Source organism: Schistocerca gregaria, chromosome 8 (genome assembly GCF_023897955.1).
Source record: "Schistocerca gregaria isolate iqSchGreg1 chromosome 8, iqSchGreg1.2, whole genome shotgun sequence".
Lineage (NCBI taxonomy): Eukaryota > Metazoa > Arthropoda > Insecta > Orthoptera > Acrididae > Schistocerca > Schistocerca gregaria.
In genome coordinates this window covers 208,008,744-208,036,016 of record NC_064927.1, presented here as the reverse complement: position 1 = coordinate 208,036,016, position 27,273 = coordinate 208,008,744, and the positions used below count along the sequence as shown (strand labels likewise).

Here is a 27,273-nt window from a genome sequence, read left to right as displayed (position 1 = left end):
TTGATTCTCAAATAATAAATAAATTATGAGTGAACATGAGCATGTATGTAACATAATAGCAAAGAAACATGAATAAAAACATTGTATTATATTATTTCATGACGTGCACATATGTATAAAACAAAATCACAGAAGCCTTCTTGCCTGGATCAGATAAATTGTAAGTGTTGCCTTCAACCATGCCATCAGCATCAAGAAGATTGCTAAGATCTCCCTCAAGAATGCAAAAAATCTGTCACTGAGTGGACTGTTATGAGATGTACTGTTTAGCTTGCTGATCATGCTAAGAGTGGCATCTCAAACTCCACTTTCTGACATAATTGTTTCAGTTACTTGATTGTGTTGTGAACCAAATTGGCTGTAATGAGTATGACATAGCAAATGACCAGGTACATTCAGTTCCACCACCATGTATTTATTTTGTTGTGATCTTCATTGATGACCAGAGTTTAAAAGTAGTAGTCTGTAACTTTTAATTCCTGATTGAGACCTCCTGATACCTCGCTGTCATACCCCTTTCGTATTATTTTGACTGGCATATAAACACTGAAAAATTTTACTTCCATTCTTTAATGTTACAATATTAGAGATGGAAAGTTGCTACGCACCATATAGCGGAGATGCTGAGTCGTGATAGGCACAACAAAGAGATTCACACAGTTATAGCTTTCAGCCATAAAGGCTTTTGTTAGCAATACACACACATACACACATGCCAACTCATGGAAACCAAACTTGCACACACAATCCCTTGCCTTATGGCTCATACCCCTGTAAGAGACCTAGTTGCAAGACCTGTCCCATACATCCTCCTACCACCACCTACTCCAGTCTGATCACTAACATCGCCTATCCCATCAAAGGCAGGGCTACCTGTGAAACCAGTCTGCATTCTACGTAGGCATGACAACCAACAAGCTGTCTGTCCGCATGAATGGCCACCGACTAACTGTGTCCAAAAAACAAGTGGACCACCCTATTGCTGAACACGCTGCCAAACATGATATCCCTCATCTCAATGGCTGCTTCACAGCCTGTGCCATATGGATCCTTCCCACCAACACCAGCTTTTCTGAATTGCACAGGTGGGAAGTTTCTCTGGAGTACATCCTACGTTCCTGTAACCCTCCTGGTTTCAACCTTCATTAGTCACTGTCCTCACCCATGCAGCCCCCTCCCTGTTCCCATTCCAGCACTACACAGCCATCTTTTCACTGCTACACCCAGTTTTTTAATTTCTTTTTATTTCTCTCCTTTCCACTACTTCCACCTCTCCACCATATCTCCTGTCATCCATCTAAACTGCAACACTTCACTGTCTACCACCCCTACCATACTATCCTCCCTCCTTACCCAAGCCTCATCCTTATCCCCACCCAGTTGTCACTCCCATCATGCACTGGTGCTGCTGCTCGCAGTGTAGTTTCGGTTATCTGAGACTGCAGATGTGTGTGCAAGCTGTGTGTATGTGTGTGTGTGTGTATTGCTGACAAACACCTTAATGGCCAAAAGCTATAATTGTGTGAATGTTTTTGTTGTGCCAATCACCACTCAGCATCTCCGCTATATGGTGAGTAGCAACTTTCCTTCTGTAATATTGTTACACTCCATCCTGAATTTTCCATTGTTTGAATTTCTTTAATGTTATGAATACTTGGATGAGGCTGCATGGTGATGTTAAGCAGATCACAGTTTTATGGTGTAAAATTGGTATTTCAGTATTGGGAGTAATTAAACAAAAGTTTGTCAGTTTCCAAAAAATTGTTGTGAAAACATTATGTCAATGATCATCTCAAAAATTTGTTAAATATTTTTCTGCTGGACAATAAGATATTTATTTTCTTTCCAGCAGGGCTTTCCTGACAAAACTCCAATAATGTCTGAACAGAAATATACATGATTGAAATCCTCCTGTATATTACCCATATCATTCTCTAAAATTCAATAAAATCTATAAAACAAAAGTAGAATTTTCAGGCAACTTTTAGTGGTCCTTCTTAAGATGACAAAGCATTTAGTGATATGATAAAATTCACAAATTTCTTTCTTCAGATAATTTGACACACACACACACACACACACACACACACACACACACACACACACAGAATCCACCCTCCTACCCAGTAGAGACTATATTTTTTAGTATAGAGTAATAATTTATTTTTTGAAACTCATTGATTATCCTTATTCGGGTGCAAAATTTGTGTCCACACCATTCAGGATTAAATGTGTGGCTCAAGAAGAGAAATTGATGAAGAAAGAAAGCAGAAAAATGCGAAAAGTTTTGGCTGCATACAGAAATACCTAGTTTTAAACCTAATAACTGAGCCATTAACATGACTGCAGATATAATGAAAAAATATAATGACTTAGCGTCGAGAGATTAAGTTAAGCGAAAGTTCTTCTGGCCTTGTGCTCAGCAAAGTTGAGCGACTTTTCACCTCTACTTAGACATCTCAAATTGTTCAGTCTCATTTGGGCTTCTTATCTGTCTGTTATTTACTTATTTCATTTCCTTTGAATTGTCTGTCCCTCTTTTCACTCTTATCCAGCAGACAGGAAAGAAATTGGATTCCAAAAGTTGGAGCAGGTTCTCTTTGAGTACTTAACTGTTTGATAAAGTAATCCTTTCATTTGTATTCTTTATTTTGTAACAACTGTGAACAGAACGAAGCATCCAGACCAGTGATAAAATTTTAGATAAAGTAAAAATATGATGTGATAAGACAACTTGTCAGCAAGAGCTTTTAATTCTTCCTAAGATTATCTCTTTCTTTGCACTGTTAGTAAATTTTGTATCATTAGAGGAATAGAAAAGCAGAAGGAAATAACTTTATTTCTGAAAGTGTAATTCCAAGTCATGTAGCTTGTCCAGAATTAAGCTACAGAACACCATTCCGTATTATCAGTGCTGGAATCATTATCTTATAATGTTTTGCTGTAGGCTTGTTTTAAAAACTATTGTTGGTATTTAATGATATTTTCTGAATCACAAGATGATGACATTATCTCTTCATCCTGTTCTAAGTTTTGATCCATGGTGCAGAAACCATAACAGTGATCATGATTCCTTCAATGATTGCAGAGTCAGCCACCAGATGTACATATCAGTAGGCAGTCAAAAAACTTACCGCTAGATGTAATTGATGTGTAATTACAGAATTATTCAAATTGTTCCTTTGGAGTAAAAAAAAAAAAAAAAAAAAAAAAAAAAAACAATTTACAAGTGACAGTACTGCTAATGAAATATACATCAAAAATTTTATGGTGAATTCCTACAAATTAGAATTTAGTAATAAGATCTGATTCCAGTGGTGTTGACTTTTAATAGGAAATCTATTTATGCACAGTGGATGCTGATAGCACTAGCACTTCTTTTAGTAATAAACTAGACAGGTTATATGATCCTGAAATCTTATGTCTAAAAAGTAACAAATTTTTTGAAGAATTTCCCTTTAATTTCCAAATGCCCTTGCTAGTTTTCATTAGTTTGTCCAATCGCCCCATTTCCATTGCTGAGTGACAGCTGTTGCTCTCGCTCAATAATAGTAATATTCAAAACATTAGAACTTATTTGTGTCTCATAATAATGGAAGCATACCAGTTACACAAAGGACCCCATTACAATTATCTAAAAGACAGTGTGGAGCAGCTACGAATATGTTCACTTGGCAGAATCCAAAGTTCACAGATGTTACTGGAGATGAAATGCTGAAATCTCAGGATTATAACATATCCGAAATTAAGAAATCAGAAAAATGATAGAAATGGAGGAGAACATAATGGAATCTATTAAGAGGAAGAAGTTACTGTGGTATAGCCATCTCTGGAAGGGGGTGAGGGAGATTTGGAAGGTCCTACACTGTAAAGGTTGAAAAGTGAGGAATGTTATAAACTGTGAACAACTCACAAAATGAATATATTTATATCATGGGGGGAGGGGGAGAGAGAGAATCTCTTGCATGTTCAAAGTCAATGGTGTTCTCGACTTCTGATTTCATTAGAATCTTCTCAGAGGCCCTGAGAACATGATATTTAAATATGGAGATATGGTAATAGTAGTTTGAGGGAATGCTATGAGAGATCCAGTCTTACTAGCAAAAAAAATCATTTTACGATTTGTAAATAATTTTGTTGATATTGGTTCCTTAGGGAATTGATTTTAGTTGTTTTCATGGGATTATTATTTCAGGTTAAAGTGAAATTGCTTCAGTAACATTTCTGTCAACGCTTTATTGTTTCTCTCACCAGTTTTCCAATTAATTTGAACTAGTGTAAAGCTTATGGGCCACTAGCTAAGTATTTGTGGGGTAAAACATGCAGTTTACTCACATCATCTTTGACAGTGGTGCACAGTAACACAATTCTCTGCCGATCCAGAAGAAAATAGAATGGACCTCATCAAAACATTACAATTTTTTCTGAGCTAACTCTAATGGAAGCCTGTGAAATTTATTTTTGGAATTTAGTAAACAACCAACTGACTTATAAATCAGACCAGAAGGAAAAGGATATAGTGATGATAAACATGGTATATATTAAATCACATGAGTATCTTCCCTATCAGCTTCATATTTTCTGTGCTATTTCTATAGCACACAGCCACTCAACTGTTTGTGCTGCTCATTGCTGACTAATTTACTAGTTTTATAATCTTGTCTAATTCATTCTTCTCTTCCTGTCTTTTGTCATATCTTATTCTCTTCACACAGTATTTTGAGGACTTCTCCTCTGCATCATTCGTAACTTTATTTGCCTCCCTTTTTCCTCTTCTCTTAACTGACATTTCAAGAACAGGCTGTATATAGTATTTGTTACCTTGAGCCTTATCACAACTGCTACTATTGATGAGTACTAAAGTGCTTATACCTTATTGAGAAATCTTTCTTTTTCCTTTATTTTTCTGTAAACAGTTGATTGTTTCTTTGTTTTTACCTTCTACCTCTGTGGTTTTTTTTATATTTGTTTTAGACATTTTAAATTCCTTGTTTATTGAGAATGGAAGTCATCATGTGTGAGTGTGCTAAATATAAAAAATTGAGAGATAAACATCAAATTAATATTTAGTTTTATTGTTCATGCTACATACTTTGTGTCTGTTGTTAATTATTCAAGTGATGAATATCATCAAAAACAAAGAAAATACAGTTTTGTTTGTCTTTAAATGGCCTTTGCTATAAAATGTAACTGTAAGTTGTCACATCAGTAATATGGTAAAAGCTCCATCCCTGAAACTAGTAGACTTTACTTGAAAGCGGTGAAATGATATCCTACTCCAACTTTTATAAGACAGCATTTCTACTATCCTCCCTATAAAATCCATTACTGCAAGAAATGATTAGTAGTATAATCTTACCACTACATTCATAAAAAGTAGTTTACCAAAAGCAACATTTGCGTTTGATATTGTATCCGCTTGATATGAAAAACATTTGTGTATGGTCATGAAGTGCATTTTCTGCATTCAAATTTGTCTTGCTGAAATACTTTTTCGGTGTGTAATGTATGTATGTTTTATTTATTGTTCTTATAATTATTCTTAGCATTTTGGTAGCACCATATATCCAGAGTATTATGTACATTTTCATGTGTAATTTTGTTTAATACTGTATGGTTGTTATGCATTTCAATGTGTATGATAATGAGTTTCTCTTTGTTTAAATTCCCTTTTACTTTTTCTTTTCATTCCGTATCTTTGGAGGGTCAAACATTTAGGGTAAGTGAGGGCTTTATAGTTATGATTGTTTTCTTAAAAAAGAGAGAGAGAAAAAGAAAAATGCATTTGCATGTTGCTGATAGCTTATGAGTGATAGCTGCTGAGTGCTATTACACAAGTATAGCAAAGCTGTGTGTAATGAAGTTCTGCATGCTACTGCCACTTCCATCCTCCTAGTATTGAATGCAGTCTTAAGTATGGACGCTACATTGTGTATGAGGCATTAGTTTGATGTGTGCATGGCCGTGATTTGCCCCATTATAAATTGAAATATTGGTAAAAAAAAAGACACTGGAGTTTCATTTATAGAAACTGAGTTGGTATGGTCTCTGAAGCTTGTCTAAATTGGGTTATTTGTGCTTTGCTCATTGTATGTTTATTTTGCATGTGAATATAAAGAAAATAGTGAACTTGATGAAAACTATGTGTTCTTTTTGTTAAATAAATTTGTGAATTTGATTCACAGTGAGATGTGTTCTGCATGTATGTGTGACATACGTGTTAGTAATCAATCAATGAAACATTATTGTTGTTATATGAGTCAGCAGTGTGGGACATTTGAAGCATCCAGTTCTTGAACTGTTAGGAATTATATACTGAAAATAGGACTATGTTCGCCTTTATATTTTATGCCAGTTTTAGTAAGTACGAAGTGAACAAAATCACATGCATCCTATGATTCCAGTCTATTTTCACTTAATCACCTTGCGCAAAGTGTAACTATTTTCAGCAAATTTCCATTCACTAAGTAATTTGAGCAGTTCAGACATAAATGTCTGATATGATTTTGGACACGAAGCTTATTACTTTAGTACGTGGATTGGTAGGAGTGTTGTAATAAAGTTCCAGCAGTGGTAGGAGTGTTGTAATAAAGTTCCAGCAGTTGTGGTATATACCTATCTGATACTCTCATCTCAGAAGCTGTCGCTGCATAATTTTATCATTGAAACATATTATAACGTAATTTACTATTGTGTGTTGTGCATTTTTATTGTTGTGAGTTCAGCGATTATGAGAGTCTGTTATAAAGTTTAATTTATTATTATTACATGACAAAGAAAATAGTGCTCCTGGCAGTAGAGAGAACTAGACCTGTCCATGTTAGTAGATACCACCAAATTCCAGACATTAGTGGTATGCACTGTTCACTCAAAATCATCAGAATGCAAGAATGGAAAATAACTGAGGGAAAGGTAATTACACAGGTGTAACAACTTGCTATTAAATTTCACAAAGAAAAGAAGAAAGGAATGGGAGAACTAATGGAGAATGGAACACTCATGAAGTATTAAAGTTGTGTGATTTGCTAGCTAAGGATGGAAGAACACAGTACCAAGGGTAAAAGGCATCAGATATCTACCTAAGCAATGAGAGAGGGGGGGGGGGGGGGATGAGGCTTACAAGAAGTATTCATAATAAAGATAATGGTGCAATTTCTACATTATTATGAACAATGTAATGACTCTATATTATGTCCCTTATGATATTATTTGCTTTTGATGTTAGGAGAATGTTTCCTTAAAATTTTTATCTTAATGCCGAATGCATACGTTAATGGACTGATGTTGACTCCATTAATCTGAAGATGACTCACAACGGCAAAGTGCATCATTGGCAGTAAATATATGAATAAAATTTGCAACCAAAACTGTCTTATTTCGAGGAATGTACAAAAAAACATAGAAAAAGCTTTACAGCTATGTTAGCCATGTTAAACTGGAATTGGTTTGTAGGCTACCTATAAACAACAGAATTAAAATGACCATTGATTTGTTTCAACAAGATATTGATCTATAAACTTTACAAAGTAAATAGGTAAAGTGATTCTGTGTGAGGAGTTTTTCGAAGAGGTACGGCAGTCAATCTTAAATTGTTGTGCATACTAGTAGTGACAGTTTTTAATTCAGATTTTACTGTCCATCTACATTGAAGTGCCAAAGAAAATGGTATACATTCAAATACAGAGATGTGTAAAGAGGCAGAATACAGTGCTGTGGTCGGCAATGCCTATATAAGACAACATGTGTCTGATGGAATTGTTAGATTGGTTACTGCTGCTACAATGGCAGGTTATCAAGACTTTAGTGAGTTTGAACATGGTGTTATAATCTGCACACAAGTGACCCGTATGACCATTTCACGAGTGTACTGTGAATATCAGGAATCAGGTAAGACATGAAATCCAACATCACTGCAGTTGAAAAAGATCCTGCAATAAAAGACTGACAATGACTGAAGAGAATCATTCAGTGAGTCAGAAGTGCAACCCTTCCGCAATTTTCTGCAGATTTCAGTGCTGGGCCATCAACAAGTGCCAGCATACGAACCATTCAATGAAACATTACTGGTATTTTTTGGAGCCAAAGGTCCACTTGTGTACCTTTGACGACTGCATGACACAAAGCATTACACCTTGCCTGGGCCCATCAACACTGACCTTGGACTGTTGACTAAAAACATGTTGCCCAGTCGGATGAGTCTCGTTTCAAACTGTAGCGAGCGGATGCATGTGTATGGGTATGAAGACAGCCTCATGAATCAATGGACACTGCATGTCAGCAGGTGACTGTTCAAGCTGGTAGAGATTCTGTATTGGTGTGGAGCATGTGCAGTTGGATTGATACGGACCCGTGATATATCAAGATAAGACTCTGTCAGGTGACATGTATGTAAGCATCCTGTCTGCATCCATTCATATCCATTGTGCATTCTGACGGATTTGAACAATTCCAGCAGTTCAATGTGACACCCCCACACATCCAGAATTGCGATTGAATGGCTCCAGTAACACTCTTCTGAGTTTAAACACTTCCGCTGGCCACCAAACTCCCCAGACATGAACATTATTGATCATATCTGGGATGCCTTGCAATATGCTATTCAGAAGAGATCTCCACCCCCTCGTACTCTTACAGATTTATGGACAGCCTTGCAGGATTCTTGGTGTCAATTCCCTCCAGCACTACTTCAGACATTAGTCAAGTCCATGCCATGCCGTGTTGTGTTGCAGCACTTCTGCATGTTCACAGGGCTCCTACTGGATATTAGGCAGGTGTACCAGTTTCTTTGGCTCTTCAGCATATAATTACAAAAGCTTAAATTCTGTTGTTCAATTAAAACTAAACCATAATTTACCCTGGATTACAAAGTGTTTTCATGAATAGTCGATAAAACTAAGCCTTAGCTCTATTCCTCTTACGAGTGCTATTTCGGTGTATGACAGTGCTACACTTGTAACAATACTTATGTCTGAAGTGTTATCTTTGTCTCGGAAAAAGTCACATCTCATGAGATAACCCTCTACAAGAGAAATAAGTGGCTTGAAATGGCACATGACACATTTCCTCTTCCTAGTGGAACTCATTATTTCACCAACAACTTAAAAAATCTTCTAGTCATTAGTTTCTCTGTCACATTTACAGTCGTTGTAGTGAAAATAATTTTAAACTTTACAAAGTTACACTTTTACCGTCAATCATATGGCAAAAGATAAAAACTTGCAGCTTTCATATTTCCAGACTTTGTCTGTAAGAATTTATCAATTTTTCACTGTTTCGATTTTGAGCATAATATATGAACTGTTGAGCTTTGTGCTCCATATTTATTTCTGCTCTGTTCTACAGAATACTTTTATTACCAATTGACATAAGTGGTTAACTGCTCTCTAATTGTATTTCTATTAAACCTCATTGCACGTATCTGAATATAGTTTATATTAATAACCATGTTTAAGTTGTAGGCAATATTAGAAAAATAAAATGTGTTGCTAATACTAAGGAAAGAAGATATATCAATGTTAAATAGCTGTCACCATATTATTATTATTATTATTATTATTATTATTATTATTATTATTATTATTTGCTTGGCTGAAAGATTCCATTAAGCTTAATTATATTTTTTAACTGTTGTATTCAATTTTGTAACTGTTGTATTCATGTTTGTGTTACTTAGTTAGTCATCAGAGAGAACATCAGTGTCAGCAGTTCACTGTGCTGAGCTAGCTTTAAATTGGAGAATCATGTGAATACATCTTTATAACCTCTGAGGATGCCTCTTCTAGTAGGAGACAAAAAGCTAGGCACAAAAAACCATGGTATTAATTGACAGAAAGCCAATTTCTTCAGAAGGTAACTATGAAGACTGACTTGTACATTCCGTGCCTTACTGGGCATGGTCATGTTGGGGACTGGAGGTGATATGTCTTGCGTAGATGCAGAGTAAAAACATATTCAAAGGTAGAAAGAAGGAGAACTGACAAAGCAGATTATGAGAATTTATTTAGGAATACGTAGGGGTACGAGGTCAAATTGTGCTGCAAATGCAGAATCATAGAAATAAAGTTTATATCATTATAGATGAAAGAAACTTGTACGGACAGCATATGTTGCAATTATGAAGAAACCAAAAGAAAAGGAAGTTCCGAATGGAACAAGGCAGCTATAAAATAGAAGGCAATCTGCAAGTAATGATAGGAATGTGATAGATGTATAAAAGAACTTATTAGACATAACAGCTTGAAGAAAACTAAACAAACTTTAGTTGGGCAGACACCACATTTCATCAGGTAAGATGGCAGATGGCACAATAACTATCAACTGAGAGAAAACTGTGCAAGCATTCTAAGATTTCTTTAAATGTTTGTGGAGTTTCAGAAATGAATCCGCAACATAGGTAGTTGATAATGAAAATAATGACCTTTTAGAAGACATACCAGGTGAGGAATATAAAGCTGTTTGCGGTATGGAAGAGGAGAGGTGCATGGACATGACAGTATAGAAATGGTTAAATCAGTGGAGGAAAAGTAATATGAAAGGAACTTGCAATATTGTTTTCAGAAAGTTTGCAAAAGAAAATTCCCCAAGCTTGGAACAGTGCTTCTGCTTCACAAGAATGGGGCAAACAACGCTCAAATATTGACCCATCACCCTCCACCCTTTCTCATAATGTACATGTGGATGGAAAAAACATTGCACTTCAATCATTTGAAGAAACAAGGTGACTTTAGAACTGCTTGACCATGGGGAAATTGTGAACGAAAGTATAGAATGAAGCAGGGAAGTAAGATTTATTACTTTGCTGGGTTTCATGGGCTTTTAGAAAGCTTTTGACTTGGATAGTATACAGGGTGTTACAAAAAGGAACGGTCGAACTTTCAGGAAACATTCCTCACACACAAATACAGAAAAGATGTTATGTGGACATGTGTCCAGAAACACTTAATTTCCATGTTAGACCTCATTTTAGTTTCGTCCACCTACACTCAATGGAGCACGTTATCATGAGTTCATACGGGATACTCTACCTGTGCTGCTAGAACATGTGCCTTTACAAGTACGACACAACATGTGGTTCATGCGCGATGGAGCTCCTGCACATTTCAGTCGAAGTGTTCGTATGCTTCTCAACAACAGATTCGGTGACCGATGGATTGGTAGAGGCGGACCAATTCCATGGCCTCCGCGCTCTCCTGACCTCAACCCTCTTGACACTTTCATTTATGGGGGCATTTGAAAGCTCTTGTCTATTCGCAACCCCAGTACCAAATGTAGAGACTCTTCGTGCTCGTATTGTGGAGGGCTGTGATACAATACACCATTCTCCAGGGCTGCATCAGCGCATCAGGGATTCGATGTGACGGAGGTGGATGCATGTATCCTCGCTAACGGAGGACATTTTGAACATTTCCTGTAACAGAGTGTTTGTACGTTCTGTTGCTGTGTGTTTCCATTCCATGATTGATGTGATTTGAAGAGAAGTAATAAAATGAGCTCTAACATGTAAAGTAAGCGTTTCTGGACACATGTCCACATAACATATTTTCTTTCTTTGTGTGTGAGGAATGTTTCTTGGAAGTTTGGCCGTACCTTTTGGTAACACCCTGTATACTGAGGAAGACATATATCAATGCTACAGCTTCAATTAGGCTGTATCAGGTTTCAGATTTCAAATAGAAATCAAACAAGGGATTCAATATCACAGAAATTATTCTCACGAGTCAAGGAAGTTTTCTGATCCTGAACTGGAAAAATAAAGAGGGAATATATATTAAACAGAAATATCAGAACCACATTTTTTTTGCAGATAACTCTGCACTGTTTGCTTCTAGTGCAGATAAACTTCAGCAGTAAATGGAACAAACTAATTTGGTGAGTTTGACGGGTCGGAAAATTCAACTATAATAAGACAAAAATTCAGCTACAATAAGACTAGAATAATGTACACTGAACACTCTGAAAAATAAACTGTAAAAATTACCAGTGCTGTCCTGTTTTATGGGGTTCTGTATTTAGTAGGACTCTGGAAGACACTGACTGGATGGACAGTGAAATAAATGCAGCAAAGAGTAAAATATAGCTTGGAGTGCTTTTGGTGAACCAAACAAGGACTTCAGAACTGTTTCTGATTTCTCTTAAATGGGTAGTTCACATTTAGTGTCTCTTAAGAATTTGGACATATTGAAAGAGGATATTGTCTTTTTACACAAAACCACTCAAAATTGAAGGATTGGGAGAGGTGCAAGCTGGGAATTACAAGGAGAGGCAGAAAAAAGAAACAAATTGACCAGGGAACAGAATGGAGTGAAATACATAATTATGATACTAATGAAAATGAAATGGCAGTTGGCAGGACATGTAGCCAGACGACTGGGTGGAAGATGAACCAAGAAGGTTGTCTGCTGGATTTGGAGATATAAGAAAAGACCCCAAGAAATTGATCTAATGGAAGATGGGTAGAAATATGCAGGAGTTACATGGCTCCACATAGCTGAAGACTGTAATACATGTAAAAATCTAAAGGAAGATATTCAACAATGTAGGAGAAGATAAATTACCACTTACCATAAAGAAGACACTTCAAGTTACAGTAAGTAGCAATTGATCTTTCCTACAATGTTGATATTTCTGACTGGATTTTCCATTGTTTGATAAAGGAAGATTTTATTCAGCAGTGGATGTCAAATGGCTGTTTATGACGATGATGGTGGCAATGACGACAGCAACGACCACCACAACCACCGCCGCCATCATCACCACCACCACCACCTCCCGACCTTCAGATTGACTTACCTGATCAGTTAGGCAATTTTTGATAGTCTCCAAACCATGGTACAACTTGGCATTTTTCACTTATAAAAATCATAGCTAGGGGATAAAGAAATGATAAGTGATGGAAAAAAAATGCTAGGACTGCGTGAGAATGTAGTGCTGAACCTTTTAGTGGTCATGCTGAAGAATATGTACTGATGTATAATATTGAAAATTATATACTTTAAATGTAGTCAGCATGTAGCAGCTAGCATAATATCAGTTTATTTTAAATGTCTCTCGTTCCCACGCCAGAGGTATTACACAGTAATGTTATGTTGTATGGATAAGCAAATGACATAGCAACGTTCACTTTGTTTACAGTTTCATTATTATGTCTAACTCAACTTTGTGGTGGGATAATTAACATATTGACATTTTTCCGCAGGTAGTAATACGAGTAGCACAAATGGCAGTCCCACTGGGGTCACCGCAGCAGCCATTAGTTCAAATGTGTCTCCAGCTCAAGATGCGGTTGCTCCCATTCACCCCACACTCATTACCCAAGTACCATGCGAAGAAGCTGCAGGTACTGTTACGGACTTCACACTCTGTGATGCTTCTGTTGCAATGCCCTTAAGTGCATCAAGATTACGGTTGCTGCAAGACACCACCATGATAGAATCTGCCTTGGATTTGGACTCTCTGGAGGAAGCTTCTGTGGGGGCTGGCAGCCAGGCCGGCTTGCTCCATGTCGGCAGTGTTGTTTGACAGGAGCCTCTGTCTGCTAAAAGATGTACATTTTGCATTTTCTAGGCTAGTAACAGTGCTTGTGTGTGTGTGTGTGTGTGTGTGTGTGTGTGTGTGTGTGTGTGTAGCAAATTTTCCTGACACTGAGATACAAAACTGTCTTCAATCTGCAGTACTGCAACCTACAGAACATCACTTTTGTGTAATTGTGGCAAACAAGGCTACACTCGAAGACAAATATTTTTTTGTGTGTATGTTTTAGAAATAATTTGTACATTTTAAAACAAAATGGGTGAAGTACTTCAGTTATTATTAGTAGCTCATAGCATAATTTTTGTATCGTGCCAAACGTTATTGGTCATTATCACATTTTTAAGGAATTTAAGCTCTGTTTTGTGATCTTTGCAAGTCTGAAATCATTCTCTTTGCATGAACAGTTTTAATGTGTTGTGTGTTGAGTGCTAAAGAGGTGCTTTTCTCCCAATGTGTGTGCCTCAATTTCGCGATAATAAAATCAGTACTAATTTTTTGGTTACGCATTTGAAAGTGTTAATTAGAAAACTTTAGCAAGATTGCTATGTTCAGTCAGTGTGGACCAAAATTTTCTCAGTTACTGTGAATGCAGGATATTTAAGATCCTTATTCACAGCGGAGCAAACATTCCAAAATTTAAATGGCTGCATTACAATGCAATTTATTCGTAATAAAATATATTGAATGGTGTGGCAGTTGCACGATTCAAAAGAAATTTCTTGCTTTTGTATAAACAAGCTGGAAAGTCAGCATTGCTATAAAAGTTGCATTTTCTGATTCACTGTAAACAGATTTATGCCTTTAACAATTTTGAGTTCTTAATTGAATACGAGAAGCTAATGCACATTTAGAAATAGTAACCTTAAAATTTTATATTTTTCGTCAAACCAGTACTGTATCTCTGTCCAGTTAGTTGTTTGAACTTCATTTACTTCTTTTAATTTGTCAACTGTTGTCTCAAAACTACTATCTCTTAGTCCCATCACATTCTTCTGCCACAACCACACCTCTCTGTGTAATAACTGCTTGTGTCTTTAATTTTCATTTTAAAAGTGTGTTGTGTTTTTATCAATCAAAACATAAGATGACCACTTAATTTTCACCACTTTGTAATCAAGAGAATGCTATGACTTTTAGAATCACTTTTAATAACTTAAACACAGTTTCCTATTATCGTCTCTGTTTATGAAGTCAATTATCGAAACATATTTTAGCAGCATGTACCATCCTTAAGTTCCTTATATTGATGCCTTACATTTCTGCATTAATATACAATTACTGTAAGGCAGTAATAGTATACTTTAGATTGGCAACATGTTATTGGAACATGCTATTCTAACTTAATTAGTAAGTCATGAATGAGAAAGCAGTATATGTTTAATTTAGTGTGCCAACTATGATGTCTCCAATATGTAGTGTATTCAAACATTTGTAGCTTCATTTCTCATTATTTTGGATCTACTTAATTTTATTTTACTAATTATCTAATTTTGTAAACCACAGGTATTATGCTTTCTGGGTCAAGTATTGCTTCATTTCATATTCAGGTAGTTGTTTGATAATGTCTCTTTAAATTTAAGTGATGGCAGTGAAAAAATTCATTTTGTGATGATAGTCAAGATATATGCTGTTTTGTCACTAAGTGTATTTGGTTATGACTTGCACTTTTGAATTCATCAGATGCTTTCAAATGCTAATAGAACAGGTTAATACATACTAACTAGATGTTACATATCTTTTCATACTGTATATGCTGTATGTAGGGAGGGGAGACTATTTGAACAGTTAGGTAATACATAGAGACAGAAGGGATGAGGGATGGGGATATGTATATGTACATGAATTTATAGACAGGCAAGAGGTAATAAGAAAGAAGGCCACAGCCGTAACACAAAAACTCTATATGGACAAGATAAATTGTGGTTGTCCTACACAGTTTTACAAATTATTTTGTTACTTTTGTGTAGAGTTTATTGTTACTATTATTGAAGTAGTAACAATTAAAATCTTTGTGGTATAGTATGTGTTATCTGACATTCTAAACTTTTTTTGTGTCAGTCCAGTATGCTATACAAGCTTGTAGACAATTCAGTGTTAGTATTTCTTTTTCGACACTTCAGTTGTCCCATACATGCCACAGTGCTACAACTGATTCTTTTATTGTGGTTCACCTTTTTTTAGTTGTATGCTGGTGCTGCATTTCTTTTCTTCATTATTTCAGAATTGTTCACTGAAAAAACTATCACACAGGTGAAGAGCAATTTTATGTGATTAGAATTTTTCAAAGTCATCTTGCAGACTGACACCACTTTAATTATAAAAGCCTCATCTCAGAGAGGGTTGATCATATAAGAATGTTACAAAGAATGGTGAGAGCCATTGTAACATAAGTTTGCCGACCTGTTAACAGATAAGTCTGCATTTAAATTAAAACTGAAAACATTGCCTTAAGTATCAGCATATAACAATATTTAGTTTATTTTGTCACCAAAACAATACCCAAGTGAAGGCTGATAAGTTTTCCACCAGTATTCATTCATGGAAAAGTGATACACATACAAGCAAATATGACAGTGTGGTAAAATTAAAGCTCATCATGTTGCTAACCTTTGGCTCGCACAATAGCTTGTATGTTCACCTCTTTACTGATGCAGGGGTCCTTTTCTTGCCACTCCAGGTGTGAGGTTACCAGATCAATCACTCCACAAGCAAGGAACAGGATATTTGTGGATTGATTTGATTGTTTGTTTTCCCCTTTCTTTCTTGCTTTTTTTTTTTTTAGAAAAAAAGAAAAAGGTTTATTAACAGCAAATATTAAGTTTTGTTATCTCCTTTATTTATATAACAGGTTCTAAATTTGCATCTTTGAGTGCCCCCCAATCCCTAACATTTGGCTTCCTGCTACAAATGCTTCAAACAAGGTGTGAAGCCTAATTCAGATGGACATATCCCTTATCAACAAAAAATTGCATGGGGCTGCACAAATATTACAATGTTTTAAATATAAAATTTAGAGTCAAATGTAATAAAATGTTGCAGCAGCTTCTGTTTAAGAAGAGTGTAAGTCTCAACAGACTAAAAACAAAAGAAAATAAAAAAATAACTTCCTACAAAGTATTTAACTATAATCAAGAATGATATGTATGCAGACTAGGCTATCACATTTATATTATTTCTTCGAAGAGATTTGTTTACAGATTTTGGAAGAAGTAATATGCATTTTGCTTCTTCTCATTCATTTATAATTTTTTAACCTTAAACATCACAGGCACTCCAACAGTGTGTTAAATCTTGTGTGTTATTCCATGAGTCAGTATCAGTAATACCTGCAACTAAATTAGTGTCTTCCATGGGGGTCATGTTTCTTAGCACACAGACTCTTGCTTGTGACACATTTCCTACAGGACCCAGTGTGTTTGAAACTTTGTATACCTTTTCTGCTTAATTGGATTTTATATAAAAAAGATTTTTTTCTGTTTATTTCTCAGTGAAAGGAAAGCAGTTCATCTTTTGAATAAAATACGAACTTAAAAATACTAATTAGACAGGTCATTTAGCCCACTGAACTTTCAAACAGTCTTGTAATCCCCCAACAAAAAAAAATCATACAAATTTTTAGATTTATATAGAGTAATTTGATGAATGTATGCGTATTCCAACTTGCTACCTGGTTATTTATGAGAGAAGCTGATGAATTCAAAATTTTAGTGATCAGTGTATATTTTGTTACTGACGTATTGATATCTTTAGTTTGTGTAGATAGCTTCTTCTCACATAACTAATTACTTGTCTTTACTTTCTCATCTTGTGTACCTTTTGTGATGAAAAAGTCAGACTGAAGAAACAGGTTACTATTCACCAAGTTCCAATATCCATCTTGTATAGCATAGGTACAGTTTCTTTAAGTTTTTCATTCAGTCTTTTTCTCTAAGATTGCTAACATATCAGTGTTGAAACATTCTATTATCAGTACCCTGTACTTTAATTGTATGAGCAGTGCTGACCGATAGCTTTTTGACAATGATAAAAGTACAAATAGAACTTCAAAATTACGATGATGGAAAGGTACCTTATTTGAAAGTTGGTATATTTAGTGTATCTATGTCATGTGTTGCATCATTCAGTATTGCCACTGACTTCAGTACTTTCTTACTTGAGTTACAATACAGCGTGTTTTGCATGTATATGTATTATGAAGGTTGTGAGAAATGTGCTGATAAAAGATACCCCCAAGCATTTCACAATTCACTCAAATTTTTGTAACAGCACTATTATAGCCTCAGTATAATATGTATATAATTACATATATGTAATTCTTATTGTTTGAAAGCAAAGATTTTCAGATCCTTTCTCACTGCTGAAACTCCATAGAAATCAGAATATTTTTCTAAAGACTGTGTACATTTTTTGAAATCTTTTTATTTTAAATAGTTTGTTGAGTGAACTATTTACTCAATTGCCTTTTGTAAATAGAAAATGTCAAAAATAAGTTCATTCCTTGTGAACTAATCTACAAATTGTTTATAACAAAATTCCTTATGTCCAAATGTTCAAACTGTACAACATGTAACATTTAATGAAGATCGTGTTTGTATAAGTACCATTAATTTATTTTTGTAAATTTGCTGTGGAAACCTGGTTGGTTGTTTGGCTGATCAGTTAGTGTTACCTGATGATTGATTGTGTGTGAGTACAGATGTAAGACAGTGCCTTTAAGCCATGGAGGTCACAATCATTAGATGGTTAAAGATCTCATGCTTTTGTTGAAGTTTTGCCTTTGGTCTTTTTCTAAAACACTCGCATCGTGACTAATATGAAATATTAACTGTCTTGTGTAAATCTGGACAGTGTAATGTAAATGTTAAAATGCCAAAAATCTTCATTAATTTATTTCTACTTGTATAATTACCAGATAGATGATAGAAGATAATGTGTGTGATCATATTTGGTTATTCTCATGTTAGGCAAGCTAAAAGGTAGCATAACATCCAAACTGCTTTCTTGGATGGCAGTAGCTTTCATTTTATACTTGTTCCTGTTTTGTGTGCCACACTGATCATAAACATATCTGTATTTAATTGTGTTATGGATGGCACAGGTGAAAAAAGAATTTATAAATACTTGAATATAAACTTTGGTGGTATGTTTTAATGTGAATATCATAGTCATGGCAATAATTTCCCAATTGTATTTAAGCGTGTTAGCTTTTGTAGCTAAATTCAGTGATCTGACTTCCGCATTGTACACAATTTATATTGAGACAGACACTACTTTTGGTCTATAAAATGTTAGTTATCCTATGTTGCAGCCACAGCTTTCTTCCCTGTTGCAGTTTCACTGACAAGTGGACATAACTTCAAATATATGAAAAATATTGTGATCTCTGAAACTGCTCATGAGAATTGCAGAGATTCAGTGTTCATTAATAGCAATTTAAGTTTACCCACGTAATTATTGAAAGAAAAACATTTAGATTTTGGAGTGAAGCAACATCATTTACAATTAGTGTTCAGTTTCATTAAAAAATTATATCTTAATTTCAAATGCTGAAGTTTGCCATAAAAGCTTTAGACACCAGACAGGAATGGTTGTTGTTATTTTTGTTGTCAGCTCCTGTTGACCACTCGGCTCTCTGTCAAACTGTACATCTTAATCTGTAGTGCAATTATTTTATGATTTTTAAGAAGACCATGGATATTTTTTATTATTTATGTAGCATTTTTATTTAGCTTTATGGAGACAGCAGAATCAATCACATTCCCAGGAAGTTTAACACATGGTGGGAATAAATAGTTTGCACTAAGTCTCCAGGACCATCACTCATACTGTAAAGGAACATTTTAGTTCTCAAGATAATTTATTTTAATTGTTAATGCCAAAGCAGATTTTGGCATCCTCTAATGTGATACTCATTAGATTTATTTTGTCTAATAACAACCTATTTTCTGTGGGTAGTAAAATGAAAACCATTGCAGTGTGACAAGCTATGGATTTCTTCATAATGTCTGTTAGTTGCAATTTATGTTGTACACTGTCCAGTTTATATGTAATATTTCAGCAAATTTGTATACATTTGTGTATGTACATATGTATATATATATATATACATATATTATGAAGTGATGTATGTAAATGTAAATAGACTATATTATAAAGCAGATTGAAGTTTGTGTGTGAACCTATTGGCATTTTCCTTCTTCTCCCATTGCATATAAAATTATTGAATGCAGTATTTAATGGTATATTTCTACCAATAGCAGCCATCATTCAAATGTTAAGAGAGTATCATTGCTGCAGACATAAATAATTGTTGTTAGTTTCTGGCAGTTCCATCACATTGTTACTAATAAATTCATTTCGCTTTGATCCTGTGTCATTCACATTCTTCATTATACAGTCATTACCTCTTCCTGTAGCACTTCATGTTGTGTTATCCGACAGGAGATAAAACTGCACTGGAGATTTTGTCATATGAATCTTTTAATGGAGAACTGCAAATTGGAATAAATAATGCCCAAACATCAAAGAATGGAGTTTTAGTCATATTGCACAAGTCTTGTTTTTACATTTACTCCTCCAAGACATGAAGTCTCTTGAACATCTTCCATAAATAGAGAGGCAGCTGTGTATTTCTACACACTAAGATTACAGAAAATATAAGCTACTTTTTAAGCCAGTTTTTATAACACAGTCATCAGCCAAGTAAGAAACAATATAAAATCCTATCCTAACTCTGAAATTGGTTAAGTTGGTCCCTGGGTACAGATATGCTTTGCATACTCCACTGAACTGAAAATTATTAATTAACGCTTTGACTGCTGGAGATGTTCTCCCTGCATTTCATGCTGATTGTGTCTTTATTGTCATATACTGCTACCTGCATTGAGAGACACCGTTCAAATCACAGTCTAGTTCTGCCGCATAGATTGACTTACTAGTCCAGTCAACAAAGGAAAATTAGGAGAAAAAATTCGTGTAGTAATAAATTTTTATACAGTTGTAAGAGGGAGTATCATGAACAACATACAAAAAATCCTGTCCTATGGATTGTGAATGTTGTAGAAGGGAAGACACTTTCTTTTTTTTTTTCTTGAATGATTCTTAAAATGATGGTGTGTAGCGAAAATGTTTCCCGGTACAAAATTAAACGACATTAAATGTCCTCCAAGAAAGGTCTTATTCATTTTTTTCTCCAGCAGAAATAGTTTCTGCATTGCACGGGATGGAAAAATCCGTTATTTCTAAAAATAGTGTTATAATATTTCTAACAATTTTTTAGTGTGCCGCCAATCCCTGTGGACATTCTGCTACAATATATAGGTACAGAGATGGCGGGCCATCTTCATATGAGTAGGCAAGTACTGAAGAGCCGAGGTGTACGCACAGTATTTATGCCAAATCTCTCGTGCAAAATGTGCTGCTGTCTTTCGGCACCCGTATCATATGATGACATGCGTGTGGCAGCCGAGTTGTGTGTACAGAACTTGGTAGTGGATGTGAGAGATAATCTAACCATTGAGTATCAAATGACCCCATTGACTGTGACTGGATAATTTTAGTTCTAGGATTCGAGTTTTTATCCAGTTCAAAGCCATTATCAGCAAGATGTACTTTCACCAATTCTTTGATTAGTGAATCAAAAAAACTGGAAACTGGTGCTAAAATTTTTGTTCTATTGTGTCCCATTTAGTATCCCATGGAAATATAGCGTTCTGCTACTGCTGATTTTAATAACTGCCAAAATTGGGTGTATCTTTCATGTTCTGTACAACACTCATGGACAGTTCATGTCATGTGGCCTATATATGCAACACCACACTCGGGGAATTTTTTAAATGCTCACTTTTTTTCAGTTGTAAGTCATCTTTAACGGATCCAACCAGATACAAGCTCTTCGCTGCTGCATGGAAGATAACCTTGATTTTATTTTTCCCAAGCAATCTGTCTATCTTAGAAGACTCATTCCCAGAATATGAAAGGAACACAGTTGATTTATAGTCATTATCAGTGCCCTCAGTGTGTTGCTCCTTGTTATTATAGCTAATCAAAGAATTGGTGGAAATACGTCTTGTTGATAATCTTATACACCATGACAACTGCTTTCAACTTGATAAAAATTGAAATCCTATAATTAAAATTATCCATTGATAGCAGAACCATTGGGGTCATTTGATACTCAATTAGATCATTTGTCACTTCCATCACTGAGGGCAGCATACACAACTCAGCAGTCACATACGTCATCATCTCACACGTTCCCCGAAAGTTGCCAGCACATTTTGGTTGTGTGAGATTCGGCATAAATACAATGGATGCACCTGTGCTCTTCAGTAGTTGCCTACTCACCTGAAGATTTCAGACATCTCTGGGCTGAAACATCAGGGCCGAGTGTTGATGGGATCTGGCAGCATACCCAAAAATGTTGAAACAAGAAATACATCAGGAAAAGTTCAGAAATTACAGTGTTATGACAGTATAAAATTAGATTTCTATTAAGTAAATTGGGTTAAGATAAAATATTAAATGTATATACCACATCTAAGTGCAGTAGAACTGTATTGAGAAATAAATTGTGTTCTGGGCTTGTAAAAGAATGGAAGGGCTTTGGGGGAGGGGAGGTGGGGGCAGATTAGAGCATCAAGGGATGTAGTTTGCTGGATTGTAATCACACATTTCCCTCCTTCATAGGTCCACAAACTGAAGAGCAGTCAGGTGATTCCCCACTATCTCTACCCCTTACACTCCAAAAAGCTACTACAGGATGTTTCACAAAGTTAATATTGGCCATTATGCAGCGCATTCTTGACGGTGGCTAGACATGCCCAGATGGCGATTACTTTGTACGTAGTATGTTAACATTACGTAGAATACAGATATGAGTTACCAGTAACACTAACACAAGAAATGTATACGGACAGAATTTATGTAAATCTCTGAACACTGTTACTCTGGTAGTAGGGATATTGATTCTTAGTCAGCTTGTACAGCTGCAGTGTTAATCCAGGAAAGGCAGTATCCTCCACCACTATCATCATCATCATTTAAGACTGATTATGCCTTTCAGCATTCAGTCTGGAGCATAGCCCCCTTATAAAATTCCTCCATGATCCCCTATTCAGTGCTAACATTGGTGCCTCTTCTGATGTTAAACCTATTACTTCAAAATCATTCTTAACGGAATCCAGGTATCTTCTCCTTGGCCTGCCGCGACTCCTCCTACCCTCTACTGCTGAACCCATGAGTCTCTTTGCTAACCTTGCTTCTCCCATGCGTGTAACACGACCCCCCCCCCCCCCCCCATATCTAAGCCTGTTCACCCTGACTGCTACATCTATAGAGTTCATTCCCAGTTTTTCTTTGATTTCCTTATTATGGACACCCACCTGCCATTGTTCCCATCTACTAGTACCTGCAATCATCCTAGCTACTTTCATATCCATAACCTCAACCTTGTTGATAAGGTAACCTGAATCCATCCATCTTTCGCTCAAATACAACAAAGTTGGTCGAAATATTGAATGGTGCACAGATAACTTAGTCTTGGTACTGACATCCTTCTTGCAGAAGAGAGTAGATCGTAGCTGAGCACTCACTGCATTAGCTTTGCTACACCTCACTTCCAGTTCTTACACTATGTTGCCATCCTGTGAGAATATGCATCCTAAGTACTTGAAACTGTCCACCTGTTCTAACTTTGTTCCTCCTATTTGTCACTCAATCCGTTTATATTTCTTTCCCACTGACATTACTTTCGTTTTGGAGATACTAATCTTCATACCATAGTCCTTACACTTCTGATCTACCTCTGAAATATTACTTTGCAAACTTTCAATGAAATCTGCCATCACAACTAAGTCATCCGCATATGCAAGACTGCTTATTTTGCGTTCATATATCTTGATCTCACCCAGCCAGTCTATTGTTTTCAACATATGATCCATAAATAATATGAACAACAGTGGAGACAAGTTGCAGCCTTGTCTTACCCCTGAAACTACTCTGAACCATGAACTCAATTTACCGTCAACTCTAACTGCTGCCTGACCTTTAATTGCTTGCAAAAGTTTGCCTCCTATTCCATAATCTCGTAGAACAGACAATAACTTCCTCCTAGGAACCCAGTCAGATGCCTTTTCTACATCTATAAAGCATAGATACCATTCCCTGTTCCACTCGTAACACTTCTCCATTATTTGCCGTAAGGTAAAGATCTGGTCCTGACAACCTCTAAGAGGTTGCTGATTTTCATCCAATTGTTCCTCAACTAATACTCGCACTTTCCTTTCAACAATACCTGAGAAGATTTTACCCACAATGATGATTAAAAAGATACCTCTGTAGTTGTTACAATCTTTTCTGTTTCCATGTTTAAAGATTGGTGTGATTACTGCTTTTGTCCAGTCTGATGGAACCTGTCCCGACTCTCAGGCCACTTCAACTATCCTGTGTAGCCATTTAAGACCTGACATTCCATTGTATTTGATGAGTTCCGACTTAATTTCGTCCACCCCAGCAGCTTTATTGCACTGCAATCTATTGACCATTTTTTCCACTTCCTCAAATGTGATCCTATTTCCATCATCATTCCTATCCCATTCTACCTCTAAATCTGAAACATTGCTGATCTTATTTTCACCTACATTGAGCAACTCTTCAAAATATTCCCTCCATCTGCTCAAGGCATCCACAGGATTCACCAGCAGTTTTCCTGACCTGTCCAAAATACTTGTCATTTCCTTCTTACCTCCCTTTCGAAGACTGCTAATTACACTCCAGAATGGTTTTCCTGCAGCTTGACCCATAGTCTCCAACCTGTTTCCAAAGTCTTCCCAAGATTTCTTCTTGGATGCTGCAATTATCTGTTTGGCTTTGTTTCTTTCTTCAACATAACTTTCTCTGTCTACCAGAGTTCTAGTATGTAGCCATTTTTGATACGCCTTCTTTTTCCTTTTACAGGCTGCCTTGACTGTGTCATTCCACCAAGCTGTTTGCTTCATCCTACTTTTACACACTACTGTTCCAAGACATTCTTTAGCTACTTCTAGTACTTTGTCCCTGTATCTTGTCCATTCCTTTTCCAATGACTGTAATTGACTACATTCAACTAACTGGTACTTTTCTGAGATCGCTGCTATGTACTTGTGTCTGATTTCCTTATCCTGAAGTTTCTCCACTCTTATCCTCCTACATATGGACCTGACCTCCTGCACTTTCGGCCTCACAATCCCAATTTCACTGCAGATTAAATAATGATCAGTGTCATCAAAGAATCCCCTGAATACACGTGTCCCCCCTCACAGCCTTCCTGAATTCCTGATCTGTTATTATATAGTCAATGACAGATCCGGTTCCCCTGCCTTCCCAAGTATACCGGTAATTGTTCTTATGTTTAAAAAAGGTGTTTGTGATTACTAAGCCCATACTGGCACAGAAATCCAAGAGTTGTTTCCCGTTCCTGTTGGCCTCCATATCCTCTCCAAATTTACCCATAACCTTTTCATACCCTTCTGTTCGATTTCCAATCCTGGCATTAAAATCACCCATGATCAGAACACTGTCCTTGTCCTTTAACAACTACATCACTGAGTGCCTCATAAAAACTATCCATCTTATCTTAATCTGTCCCTTCACAATGCAAATATACTGACACAATCCTAATTTTCTTGCTAGACACCGTCAAATCTATCCACATCAGTCACATCATTTACATACCTTACTGCAACTACGCTGGGTTCCATTTCTTTCCTGATGTAAAGCCCTACACCCCATTGCGCTATTCCTGCTTTGACTCCTGACAGGTAGACCTTGTATTCTCCCACTTCCTCTTCTTTCTCGCCCCCTTACCCAAATGTCACTAACAGCTAAAACGTCCAGCTCCATCTTACTTGCAGCCTCTGCCAGCTCTACCTTTTTCCCAGAGTAGCCCCCATTGATATTAATAGCTCCCCATCTCATTACCATTTATTTGCCAAGTCGTATCTTAGGAGTCCCTGGTTTGTCATTTAGAGGTGGGACTCCGTCACCTCCAAAGGTCCGAGGCACTTTGCTCTAATTGTTACCAGCATCATATTTAAAGAACCAGGGAAGCAGGTTGCTAGTCTTACTTGCCCCGAGTCCCACTGAGTTTTACCCCTAACGGTTGAGGGACTAACCGGTGGATTTGGTAGTCTTTGCCGTATGAGCACAAAGGTGACCACGACTCAGAATATGTCCGAGATGCCCAGCCTTATTCCAAAGTAGCTGGTATCCCGACTGTCGGGACCACTTACTTGGCCACTCATACGTTGCCCGTGGTTCATGAACTAGGACATGACTACAGGAACCCACACCATGAACCACTAACACTGATCACTTTTTATTTTGCAGACAAGCTTTATGTCCTCAGGATTTCCTGTCCAGTTCTCTTATATGGGCGAACAAATAACTCCACTCAGCTCCCCGTGTATGTAGCAGCTATTTTCAGTTTCTTAAATGGGAACTTATTTGTGGTTGTTAAACGAGCTCCAACTGTCTGCCACACTGAAGAGCCTGTCTCAAGTGTATCTTGCTGTCAATGTGTATTCGGGCATCTAGATTTCATTGTCTCTAATGTCAGTGCCTGGATCACTTTTCCAACATTACGGTTATCAAATACATCACCCCAGCCTCTGCTCTTGGAACTTGTGAAGAGACCCGGAAGCTTAAATTGGTTCCCTCTGCAACATAAATAGATCATGCCTAGGTGTTATGGAAATTCAGATACCTTAAAATAAGTCAAGCAATTCATTTCAGCAGATTACTGCTTTGGACCTGAACACGGTCAGCCCCATTCCATCAGGTATTCTGTAGGTGTGTGCTAAATGACTCCAATCAATGCAGCCCATTTTAAAAGTGTCAGCAGTTCCTGAATGGAAGAGATTTATGTAGCCTACCAGTGACACTGTTAACAATAATAAGTAACACAATTAATGGTGAGAGAAGTGCAATAACTTTCGGACCATTCATTGATTCATCACCAAATGACTATGACATGTTACATGGCTTTAAAATGTACTGTCAGTGATACACAGCTGCAAGATGCCACCTTTACCAATCCAGTCTCATTCCTATCACCGCTACATAGGTCGCAGAGAACATCACACAAATTAAACACATTGCAGCCATTCTTTATAGGAACATATTTTACATAAAAGCTCATTTGGCAGTTGCAAATAAGTAATCGCTTAATAAACTAAAAATAACTCCGCTATATAAATGTCGAGTTTAGTGATGTTATTTTGTCTACTCACATAAGAGACGTGGATAGCAAAAGTTGAGGAAGGATGTTCTGTCTGTAAACTGTAAACTGAAAAGTGAGCAGCGTTCATGGTAGAGGAAGCCGTTTAACCTGGAGGAGCAATGCAACTGCCGTACAGGATCATTGAGAATCAATTTTGCTTTTAGCTGTGTACAGAGATTGAGGCACACCTGTCCATAAGCATTTATTGTGTTAGTATTGTTAGTAGCTCAAATCTGTATTCCATCGAGTGTTGATGCGACCCTCCTCTGGGCATGGGGAAGTGCCATATAATGTTTTGAAACATCCTACAGTTGCTTGTTGTGACTAGTGGGGTACAGAGTGTGAGAACTGCATGACCACAATTCAGTAACTCGTCTTTCCTCATGCTTCTATCCTCCCTCACACTCCTCCAGTCCCGTCCTGCCTGTTGTACACCAAGAACACAATTTATCCATTAATATGGTTCTACTACTCTTAGATGATAC

At 36.5% G+C, this 27,273-nt stretch overlaps 1 protein-coding gene across 2 annotated transcripts in view; it reads left to right on the top strand.

The window, feature by feature from the left end:
* Positions 1 to 19,896, top strand: part of LOC126283939 (palmitoyltransferase app-like) — a 142,218-nt gene extending 122,322 nt beyond the window's left edge. For both annotated transcript variants that reach the window (XM_049982328.1, XM_049982327.1), the window contains exon 9: positions 13,196 to 19,896. In XM_049982328.1, the coding sequence (XP_049838285.1) occupies positions 13,196 to 13,518 (323 nt within the window). In that variant the 3' untranslated portion in view covers positions 13,519 to 19,896. The remainder of the gene's footprint in view (positions 1 to 13,195) is intronic.
* The last annotated feature ends 7,377 nt before the right edge of the window (positions 19,897 to 27,273 follow it).